This window comes from Talpa occidentalis, unplaced genomic scaffold, assembly GCF_014898055.3.
Source record: "Talpa occidentalis isolate TD23 unplaced genomic scaffold, MPIMG_talOcc4v2.1 talOcc4.17, whole genome shotgun sequence".
NCBI classification, from domain to species: domain Eukaryota; kingdom Metazoa; phylum Chordata; class Mammalia; order Eulipotyphla; family Talpidae; genus Talpa; species Talpa occidentalis.
In genome coordinates, this window is record NW_023601754.1 from 9,765,720 (window position 1) to 9,777,337 (window position 11,618).

Sequence of the window (11,618 nt, forward strand, 5' to 3'; positions counted from 1 at the left end):
TCTCCGAAGTGCTTTCTAGAGATGGGCAAAGCAGCGCAGCTGGCACTTGCTCAGAAGAGGACTGTGCTATCAACAGAAGGGTCTCGACCTCCTGGGCTGGACTTTAAGTCCGATTCCACACCTTTAGCAGGGAGGGGCGAGGCCCTGGCTTAGTTTCAGCCATGGGGTGCAGGCCACCCCCGCTGGGTGTCCCAGCGCTTGCTTTGGCTTCACACAACTTCCCTGATCCTTCTTTGAAACATCTTTAAGTGCTTGGTTGGAAGCAGAATGAGACCATGCATGTTTAAAGACCAAGCTGGCAGCAAAGCAGACCCTTTAACGGAACTGTTGGGTTTCTGTATTCGGGGAGGAAGAGACCTGAGCCAGAACGCCAGCCATGTCGGCACGGTGGCTCTGCAGGAGATGAGTGCCGCCCCCAGCCCGTGCCCTGGGGAAGCCAAGGCAAGCAAATGCCAGGGACAGCTCCACTGCAAACAATAGCAAGAAGATGGCGAAGCCCAGAAGCACAGATTACCCTCTGGAAACAGTGCTCACTGCTGCCCACCGGGAGTTGGGGGCCTCTGAGCCACTGCAGGAGAAGGGCTGTGGGAGTCACCCTGCCGTTCTCCCTGCGAGCCGAGCGACCCCTTCCAGATCCAGTGATGCTTCTGTGTCGGGTGTGCTGGGCGAGCTCCTCCACATCAGACCTGGAGTGTGGAGTTGGGTGAATTTCCCCCCCCCAGTCAAGTCACTGTCTGGAGATAGATGAAGGATTGCTGTAAATTTCTGGGGCAGGTGGCAAGCTGGTTTACGGAACACAAGGCGATGAGAACCTCTGGCTTACGGAAAGTAGCATGAATTAATAATCATTTAATTGGCTCCTCCATTATGTTGCTGGTTTGGGAGATGGAAGTTTAGATGGAGGGGCTGTCAGTGGTACTTTAGCTAAGAGTCTGATGGTTGAGAAGTGGAGGCAGCAGCTGCCTTGGGCTGCTCCACTAGGAGTAAGCGTCAGGCAGCACCCCTAGCCCTTAGTGGACTCTTCTTGACACCCCTGAAGGGAAGGGGATCAGGACTTGGGTAAACATCACCCACGCAGCGTCTGCCCTGCCACTGGCCCCACTGGTGTGTTGAGTGACGAGATGAATTTTGTTTCTGAAACAGAAAAGACTTCTCCCGGGGCTCAGGCTTTCTGGGAGAGCACGGAGATGCCTCTGCTAGTGATTGGCGGGAGTGAAAAACTAGCTGCCTTCAGACTCCAGTCCTACCTCATTTCCAGTTGTTCTTCAGGTTTCTTTTTCATGAGGTAGCAACTTGATGCCCTCAGCTTTGTCCAGACCATGTCACCAGGGGAGAAAGAGGCAGAGAGTCCCTGGTCGCCTGTGCTGATGCACGTATGACTCTGAACTGTCCTGTGGCCCAAACTGTAGTGACTTGGATTTTAGTCTGAGCGGGAAGATTGGGATTGGGTGAGAATTTGTTCTAGGAAGGTCGGGTTCCAGGGGCTGCGTTTCTACCATACTTGGCCACTGTCTAAGGCCCATAAATTAGAATTTCTTACCTATTCCTTAAAAAGTAAGTCACTTCCTACATGAAGCTTTGCCAGCCTTTAAAAAAATTATTCTTTGTGTTTAGAACATAGAGACATGTTTTGAAAACTGCAAACAAATTTGCATGTATTCGGACTGGCTCTCCTCCCGGGCCCCTGTAATTAGTATAGCAGGAGGAACTTTTTAAGTACTTATTTTCAAAGGTGAAGCACTTTCCAAATGAATGTTAAAAAGCGCAGGGTAACTGGAGGGCTGTGTTCACGCACACACCTGTGTTTCCCCCCCTCCCTTTTTTTTTTTTAAAGATTTTTTTATTTATACAAGAACCGGGGCGCAGGCCAGATGTGCGGGAGGGTGAGAGGATTCACCAGAGACAGAGCGGGGAACAGAACAGGCAGACTGACGAAATACACTGCTGAGAGGAGCAGCGGGCGAGACAGGAGAGGTCTACCCCAACATGTAGGACCCTCGTTGGCCGGCCGGGATCGAACTGGTGCCGCGGAGGCTGTGGACAGCCTCACAGCGCGGCGCTCAACCGCCTGCACCACCAGGGGAGGCCCCCCGTGTTTCCCTTTGAGATGAAATTCTTTCCCCGAGAATGCAGAGCAACCCGAGAGGGTAAAATGGAGAGCGTTGTTTCGGATCTGCCCGTCTCAGTTTTCTCCGTCAGTTGTCGCGGCCAACCCATCACACGTGAAGGGGGAAGTGGCTTTTAGCTTACAAAGCCAGCTTTGAATTTCCTGTACTCCACTACCAGGGCTTGCCAGTCCTTCCAGTGCCAGGGAAGCCAGTTGGGTAGGGCAACCGTAAGTCCTAGCAAGTTGAGCAGGTGCTTGTCCACTCCTTAGAAAGCATGTGTGGCAGGGAGTCACGTTATCAGGTTTTGGCAGGGGCGGGAGCCAGCATTTTGTCGTCACCCCCTGCCAATTGCCTGGGATGTGTGGGGTGCCTGGTGTGCGGGGTGTGTGATCAGTAACGTATGCGCTTGTGTGATTCCTTGCCACGTTTTTTTTAGGTTTTTTTTTTTTTTTTTTTTAAATCCCCTTTGAAGTGCCGGGAGCCCGGCATGGTGCCTGTGGGAGATTCATTGAGATTTAACACATATTTTCATATGACACAGCTGCCAAAAAGAGAAAAATTGCTTTAACCAGCAGAGTAAAAATATACCACCTAATGTTTTGCACAGTTGGATCCAAATATCACCTTCTTCATGGACAGCTGAATGTAAATGCTGAACTATTTAATTATAATATTAAAAATAATATAGCTGCATGACAAACATAGAAAATGGGAAAATGGTCCATGAGGATATCACCTAAATATAACAATCATTTTCTTTCAGTCTTTTACTTCAATACCTTTTCCCCCCATAGCTACATCATAGGATGATGGACATCGTATCTTCTTTTTTCCCTCCAAATACCATTCACAGGGATTTTCCCCACATTGCTTGAAAGCTGTCATTTTCATTGTCTTCTAATACCCAATAGAAGGGCCACACCATTGGTTATTTAACCATGCCCGGTTGTAAGAGATCTAGATATTTTCCCAGTTCATTTGTCATTGTTGTAAAAACCATCATGGTAGTAACCCTTCCATTTGTTTGGCTTTTTGTTGCCAGTGTAGACCCAAGGTGCCCAGCACAGTTCATCGGGGGCTTGTCCCTGGAGCGCGCCTACTTCCACTTCACCAACGCGACACCATAGCAGCCTTAGAGTGACCCGTAGTTGATGTTTTAAATAGTGTTGTATAGACGGGGGTATCTCTCTGGCAATGGAAGCTTAGAAAAGTTTTCAAAGCAGGAAAGCACAGCACTTTCTCTCTCGGTGTCCTCACAGCCTCAGTTGCTTACACTTGCCCTGTACGCAAGCGGCAGAAGAGAAGTAGAAATTGACTTTGCGACTGTGCTCCTTTGAAGTTGTTGAGGGAAGAAACTTGCAAAAGCCTCAGACTGTGGCTTGTCGTGACCCTCGTCCGGCATGTTGATGGAGAGTGTGTACAGCCGTGTGTCCAGTTTTTGTCCAGTGTGTACAGAAGCTGCGTAGACTTCAGTGCCATCTCTTGACAGGAGCGGCAGTGAGCCAGGAAGGGGGCTGGCAGCCTGGCTAACCCCACTCTTCCAGGCCTCCCCGTATCACCCAGGGGAACGTGGTGGGGTTGTCACTGGGTATTAACATGGCTGTGCTCTAGAGAAGGGGCTAGTGTGCCCAGCTGGCTTGTGTCCACTTCTAGAGAGCTCTGATCTCGTGAAAATGCAGGTTGTCCTGGTTGGAAGGAAGAACCACCTCAGGAGCTGCTACACCAGTGGATGCGGCATTTCCTATTACAGCAGGACTTTTGTTGCTGGGGAGAAAGAGGAATGAATGAGCGAGTGCTGATTTGATTTTTTAAAACATTTTATAAGAACTCCTTGGCTGAAGCTCACAAAGGCAGCTTTAGAATTCCAGAGCAGTTTGAGAGTTTGAAAAAAAAAAAAAAAAAGGTAATAAAAGTTCCCCTCTCCATGCAGGGGGAAAGAATAGTGGATTCTGAAACCAGACTTCTCACCTCTGCCACCTTGTCCCAATTCATCACGCGCTCGGCATCGACGGAGAGACGATGGTCTCTTTGGTCCTACGCGGACGCTGACGCCGCACTGGGTTCTATACTGTGCTTTGCTTTTCAGCTCCGAGTGAGTGCGATGAGTTGGGTGGTCTCGGCTTCAGTGCCCATTCACTCACGCCGCCGAGCAGCTGCACAGCTGACAGCCGTTCTAAGGGGACGAGCAGGCAGATGAAGGGCATTTACAAGGTAGTGTCAGGGTCCCATAAAGGCATGCGTCGTGTCAGGTCAGGCTGCCTAACAAAAAGGCAAGGGTGAGCGAGTGTTGGGCATAGAATCCGTATCTTGGTTTGCCTCCAGGGGAAGGAGAGCACGGCTCTTGCCCAGCCACCAGCCCTCAGCCTAACTGAATAGAGAGAGGTCGGAGGTGGAAATAGGGAAGGGAGGGGGTGGCTCTCACAAATAAGCTTCTAAACCATCATCTGGCGAGTCTGTCCACCCCATCTGTAGATTACACTTGAGGGGCCCCCGTGGCAGCGCAGGTGGTTGAGCGCCACACTGTGAAGCTGCCCGCAGCCTCTGCAGCGCGGGTTCGATCCCGGCCGGCCAGGGACAAACCCACAGGGCGTGGCTTTGCCCTCCAGGCTCGCCTACTGCTCCCCTCAGCAGTGTATTTCGTCAGTCTGCCTGTTCTGTTCCCCGCTCTGTCTCTGGTGAATCCTCTCACCCTCCCGCATCTCTGGCCTGTACCCCAGTTCTTGTATAAAGAAATTAAAAAAAAAAAAAAAGAATACACTTGAGGCTCATGTACAGGAGATAACCAGTAAGCAAAAGTGAAAAATGGCGGAGAAGAAGCCCCTTCTGGGAGCAGGGGCAGCTTACTTAAGTCCCTGAAACATTAATTAAAGACTCGTGTGGTGGGTGTGTTCCTGCAGGGGCCATCACACTGGCGGGGCTGAAACCCGCCACACACAGTTCCACAGGATCCGGTCCGTGGGGGGCCAAGAGATGGGAAGTGGGTCATGGGGGAACCGGCCTAGAATGTCACAGCACCTAGTTACTCAGCAGCCAGTCCATCACATTAAATATCCAGCCGTCATGTATTACCTTTCAAGTGAAAATGAATAACTCCCATTAAGAGCAAAATGGGTTGGAAGTCGATTCGAGACAGATTAAAGTACTGTTATGAATGTGTGTGTTGGGAGGAGGCGGGAGGGGTCTGTGTGTAATATGCTTGTCCTTGGACTTTTTAAATAATAGATGTCGTACCAAGTTATGGAGACCAGGTTACCAAGATACTGGGGTTAAAGGTCACAAGATGTGCATTCTGGGAAAAGCATCAACTTCCTGGAATATTTCCTGCATTTTGCAATATTTTTCTCGAAATTATTTTGTGGCCTTATGATTTTAATGAATAAAATTGATTTTCTAAAATTGTTTATTAAAGCACACGTCTGTACTGACAGCATCTTGGTCTCCACGTCAGAACAGATTTCAAAGCTGAGCCTAAAGTGGAAACACAAGCTAGATAACTAGACAGGGTGAGACTGAAAGGAGTTTGACCAAGGAGTAGATATTCAACTTTGTGAACCAGCGCCCGCAGTGCTGAGTCACATTATTTTTTGATGGTGGCAATACATGTTTTCTGACACCATTTTCAGGGCTTTTCCCCGCCTTGGCTGCTTCTACAGAATCCTGGAGCACAGACTTCGTGTCCAGAACCAGTGAGAGGGCTAGCCCTCAGCTGCACGGACCAGGCCTCGGAAGGACCACATCCGGCCATGGTGGGGATTTTTGTTGACAGTGGAGGAGCTGCCTTAGCATCAGAATCTTCCACATCTCTGGCCACGCTTTGGGTAGCTCCTGCCACTTGCTCTTCCATTCCCACTGTTTGCTACTCGAGCCTCCCGTGACTCTCCTCATTAACTGGTGTTTTTGTTTGTGTTGTTGGGGGAGTGGGGTATGAGGGCACGGTTTGGGGGAGATTGGAAACTTTCTCGCTCACCACCCACTGTGAGGAAACTTGTGTCTGCAGTACTGACTAGCTGGCAACTTGGATTCATGCCCCCCTTCCTCAAACGCAAGCCGCTTGGCCCAAACCTGACCTTCCCCTGTGCACTGGCATGTGGCGACCCAGCCTTTCTCGGGTCACCTTACCTGTGTTGCCTGCGAGGTGCCGCGCTGAGAGTCCAGCAGCTGAGGCAGAAAGCCGGGGGGCACCTCTGGTCGAGCGGTGGCTGGCAAAGCCCCAGGTGAAACTCTCCAGCCCCCTCAGCCCCAGTGCCCCAGCGCCCAGCAGCTCCTGCCTGGAAGCAGCGGGTCGTGTCTTGATGGGGGGAAATGAGCATAAACTGACTGTGGTGTCCTCTGGCTCGGAGCCTTTCGGGCCACTTCTCTACCTTCTTTTCTGCTGTCAGTTGGCAAAGCAGTGACACAAATTCAGGGAGGGGAAAAGAAACGCTGCTTTTCCAGCGTGCTCGATACATCAGTCCGGTTGCGCATCCTTGAGCTCTGGTGTTGGAAGAAAGTCCGGCGCTAGAAATGAGTGTTGATTTGCACCCAGCACAGGCTGCCGGGAGCCGGCCTGGGCTGGCCGCTGTCTGACGTCCTCTCCTTTCCCTTCCAGCATCGGCCAGCCAAACAGAGAAGGAGCTGACAGACTCTCCTGCAACCTCCAAACGCATCTCCTTCCCAGGTAGCGCAGAACCTCCTCTTTCTTCGAAGCGACCGAAAACATCCGAGGAGACCAAGCCGGAGCAGGTGAGGCAGGAGGGACTCTGCCGGCGCGGGCGGGCCGTGCTGCGTAGCCGCGGGCAGAGACCGCTCGGGCGGGCGGGTTTGGGGCAGACGCACTTGCTCGTGGGAACTGAAGATTCAGCCCGAGGGCTGGGTGTGTCCCCCACAGATGTACCAGTGTCCCTACTGCAAGTACAGCAACGCCGACGTCAACCGGCTCCGGGTGCATGCCATGACGCAGCACTCAGTGCAGCCCATGCTTCGCTGCCCCCTGTGCCAGGACATGCTCAACAACAAGATCCACCTCCAGCTGCACCTCACCCACCTCCACAGCGTGGCCCCCGACTGCGTGGAGAAGCTCATTATGACGGTAAGGTGGCCAGGAGCAGGACCCGTGGCCTTTGTTCCCCCAGGGGTCAGGGGTGCCCTCGTCGCCTGGGTGAGACAGCGCAGTGTCCGACGTGGCTGGCCTTGGTCCCGCTGCACCTGCAGCAGACCTGGTGTGGCCGTGGCACACCTGTGGTCCTCAGCCTTCCCGGTCACCCTTTCTCCTCGAGGGGTGCAGAGGCCTAGATGAGCTAGCCGTTTGTACGAAGAAATCGCTATTCAGATGCCCCAAACCTTCTTTGGGGAGGTCATGTTCTAGGTGCCTCTTATAGTCATCTCATTTCTGCCTCATGACAACCCTGTTTAAAAAAATAGAAGGGGGGGCACATTTGCATTCATGACTGAGAAAACAGGCTCACTGGAAGTTCACTGACTTGTAAGTAGCAGAACTGAGATTTGATCCCACATTTTCCAGGTCCAGGCGTACCGCCCTAAAATGTGGGCTGCACACACCGAGTGGGTGCTCTTCTTTTCAAAGCAGGAGCGTGGTTAGGTGGGGGCCGCGCTTTGATTTCTGAACAAGGGTTTGCATTTTGAACATGATGTTGTTCCATCTGCAGATTTTTAAAGTGTGTCTCTAACTGGCCTCTGTAAACATGACCCAAAGGTGGGTACAAAGATTTAAATCTAATTGTACTGTGAAAACCTTTCACAACACCACAGGGGATCCTGATGTCCTACTTTTTGATCTGTGCCGGGGGCTGCTGCGCAAGCCCTTCCCTAATCACTAGAGGAAAAACCACCAAAGAGAATTGTTCTCACCTCTAACTTAGCATTATTTCAACAGTGGAGTGAGTAGAAGTTAATTTGCTTGCCTTTTCACGTGAAGATTCCCAGAGAGGTGCTCTGCTCAGAATTCCAGTTATAATGTGCAGGTCACAGACATATAATAACCTCTAGGCATTTCCTATTCCATTTGGTTATGCAAAATTAATAATGTTGTAAGTGATGTTTAGTCGCGAGGAACATATAATTGATGGTGCATCGAGAGAACTTTAGCAGCCAATGGGAAATTCAAAGGTGACCTAGCATGAGTTTCATTTCCAAGATCTTTCAAGTATGAATTCACTTGCCATGGGTATTTTCAAAAAGACTGGTGAACTCTGTTGCAAGGCTTTGTAAGTGCAAACCGCCTTCTGTGGATGGGTGGATTTCTGTTCCAGGTCTCACCAGCCTTGGAAATAACCTGGTGGAGGTTTGGGGTGGGGGTGGGGGTTGTTGTTTCTCAAGCCTCATCACATTTCCCACTGATAACTTGGATCCTTGGGAGCCTGATGAACAGATGTGGGAAGGGGAGCATTTTCACTACTTAAGTATGTTTTTCTATTACTCGGGTGATTATTTTTACTGCTTAATATAAAAATCTGTTCTAGGAAGTGGGGGGCTATAGTAATCTGTATGCCAGTTTCACTTACACAGCTCTGGGGACTAGAGCAGGAATTTCATTTTAAATAGCCATTGTTAGATTTTCCTGACAGTGAAAGTGAGGTGCATTTCAAGGGGTGAGTCTGCCGGTCACTGGGAACTTTCTTCATGAACCAACAGAGTCGTCAACAGCAGGATGTTGCTGCTGCTTGCTCGCATATTTGCGAGCTGTCACTGCTGGTTCCTTGCATATGTCTAGGTATCACCCCATCTGGCCCCTTCTCAAGTCCTGATTCTCCACCGTTTTGGAGGCTGATGAAAACTATTCAAGAGTCTTACTGAATAGTTACTGGGTTAATTGTGAATACACTAACATTTGACAACCACAGTTAAGACCTCCCTCAAGTGTTCTGCACGTACAGAATTAGGTGTGCAATGCCAGGGAGAACAGGGCTTCCCTAAAGTTCAGCGATGGAACCAGGTTAGTAACCCCTGTTCTAGAAGAATCCCTGGCAGCATAATTACATAGGAGAAACAGGCGTCCTGCTGGGGTTCTGCTTGGCACCTTATACAGGCGTCCTGCTGGGCTCTGCTTGGCACCTTAAACGCTCATGCGCCTCATCTTCCCACAGCAGACAGTGGAGTTGTTTTCTAGAAATTCTGAAGTGTGTGCAAGTTGTGAGGTTGATTTGCTAGCAACAGGAGAAAGTGAATGCATTCAGAAGTTGAAAGCTGCAGGCAGTGGAAGCAGGGGGGGTTTTGCTCTTTACTCACAGGTGTGTGGAAGGGTGAGCGTGTGCTGGCTCGGCGTGGGCAGGGGTGACTGTGTGGCTGTTGGTACCGAAGTTTTTTAAGCAGTGAGGCTGGTTCGTGCTGATTTCAGCAAACCATTATTACCAACCTGACCCTTTAGCAGGAAGAGCTGGGTGGGCAGGGTCAGAGGGGAGTTGGTGGCCACACTTCAGGGAGCACCCGGAATCATGTTCAGGGACTGAATTGTGTCTCTTCCTTGAAGAATCACAACAGATGCCACTGTCCTTCCTCTGAAAAGTTTGGTGTTAGAACAGAATTTGCGCTTGTTTTACAAACTAAGTGATTTTAATGAACCTGCGGTTAAAAATCACACCCTAGAGGGTATTTTGTTGTAATTTTATTAGAAAATTGGCCATGGGGAAAGTATTGGTGAGGTTTTCTGAGGATCCATCTGTTTGCTCATAGGCAGCCAGAGCAGGCGACTCTGACAATGGCATGAGAAATGCCCCTCGAACCAGAGCTCTGTTTTTCTAACCTCTGTCATCGGGGGATGACCAGTCCACGGTCCTTCATCCCCCAAGAGGAGAAAGTCATGTCTGCTCTGTCCCCGCGTGGCCGGGGTGACTGGCACTGAGGCATTGACGGAGTAGCTGCCTTTGGCACCAGAAAAGGAAAAGCTGGCAAAATCCACCAAAAAGACAATTCCTGGCAGACATGGGGTGTGTCCAGGGTAGCTAAAGCTATAAATGCTGGCAAATATTTTTTTGCTGTCTGGGTCCAAGGTCTCAGGATCTGGCTTGAATTGGTTTTCAGTCCCTCTAAAAGCAAATTCCACCCTGATAAATGGAAATAGATTACTTTCTAAACAATGTCTTTCGTTCAGTTGTAAATGGAGAGTGTTTTGAGGAGGCTTCATTTAATAATACCTTATCAGACAGCTTTCAGGAACCTGCAGTGTCTAATATGTCTGTTGCTATGGTAACAGCTGCTTGCTTATGCTCTGCATCTCATATCTGTGTCTTCCATGGGCCCCCTTCTCTTTACCGATGAAGGGGCTTGAAAAATACTCTCCACTGGGAACAATTGCCGCTCTGGCCTTCCACTATGGAAACTGCACCCCCAGCACTTCCTTCTCCTTGGCACACTGGAAACCGCTCCAAATGGGGTCTTTACAGTCACGTCCTCTGAAAGGGGGGACTCTGTAAAGCTTCGGGGTGGGGAGACAGGTGTCCTTCCAGACCTGAGTGAGCAGCCCACCCCCGATGTCCGAATTCACACCTGTTCACGGAGAAGGTGGAGATCGCAGATCGGGGGTGGGGACGTAACTGCTGTTCCGCGCCCTCATTTTTTCCATTTCTGGAGGCAGGAGAGTTGCAGGCATGGGGGACGTGTCTGGGCCCAAAGTGAGCCTGGGGAAGACCACCTGCCATGCATTGCCATACTCTTGAATTATTCCAACTGATCACTGTCCATCTGAGCGACAGGACACAATCACTGGATCCTGGAACTTTAATATGGGGAAATCGTCTTTGTTCTTCGATGACTTGACCAAATATGACCTCACAGTGGAGATGGCTCCCGAGTCACCCAGGAACGCCTTTTTCTCTAGCTCTGCTTTTCTCCCTTGGCCAGTTCTGTGTTCGGGGTCTTTGTACAGGCACAGATTTCCCCCCTCTGTGCTGGCCCTGCACTGCCCGTGGGCTCCCCTCTGGGAGCAAGTCTGTCTCCTGTGCTGGTTTTGGTCTGTGTCTCTCTGCTGCTGGTGATGGCTCTCCGGGACAAGCTGGCTGCTGCCGTTTCCCCCCCACCCCACACACCCCCCCCCCCACTGGGGCTCTTGGGTGGTCACTGGCCCCGGGGCTGTTGCCCCCGCCCGGGTACCAGCTCGCTCACTTTGTCTCCATCTCAGAGGAAGGTAATGAAAATAATCGGGCTTCATTAATTCCAAGCCCTGTGAGATGATAGCCATTTGGAGCCTGTTTGCCAATTAGATGGTCTAAATTAGAAGTGACCTTGGTGTACTGCCACTGCTTGCCTCTCTGAGCCTAATGAAGCTTCTCTCTCCAATTCATTCTCCTCCTCAGCTCTCCTCTCTCTCTCTCTCTCTCTCTCTCTCTCTCTCTCTCTCTCTCTGTGTGTGTGTGTGTGTGTGTGTGTGTGTGTGTGTACACACGCGCAAACTGTTCTCCCACCCACATCCTTTTTCAGTTTTTCTCATTCTTAATGAGTTTAAAAATCTGGTTCAGGGCTACATTTGTCTCTGACTCACATGAATGTGAGCGTGGCCCTGCAGTTTCTCCTCATGGG

General features: G+C 50.6%; 1 protein-coding gene and 1 long non-coding RNA gene across 2 annotated transcripts in view; one reads left to right on the plus strand and one right to left on the minus strand.

The window, feature by feature from the left end:
• ZFHX3 (zinc finger homeobox 3) overlaps nt 1–11,618 on the plus strand; it is a 1,259,585-nt gene that overhangs the window by 1,226,880 nt on the left and 21,087 nt on the right. Inside the window, 2 exon segments of the mRNA XM_054696960.1 lie at nt 6,697–6,830; nt 6,976–7,176. Of these exon segments, the coding sequence (XP_054552935.1) occupies nt 6,697–6,830; nt 6,976–7,176 (335 nt within the window).
• LOC129146059 (uncharacterized) lies at nt 2,702–6,905 on the minus strand. The gene is made up of 3 exons (XR_008552410.1): nt 6,228–6,905; nt 4,077–4,281; nt 2,702–3,872 (listed from the first exon to the last, which is right to left on the minus strand). It is a non-coding gene; the product is annotated as an uncharacterized LOC129146059 (long non-coding RNA).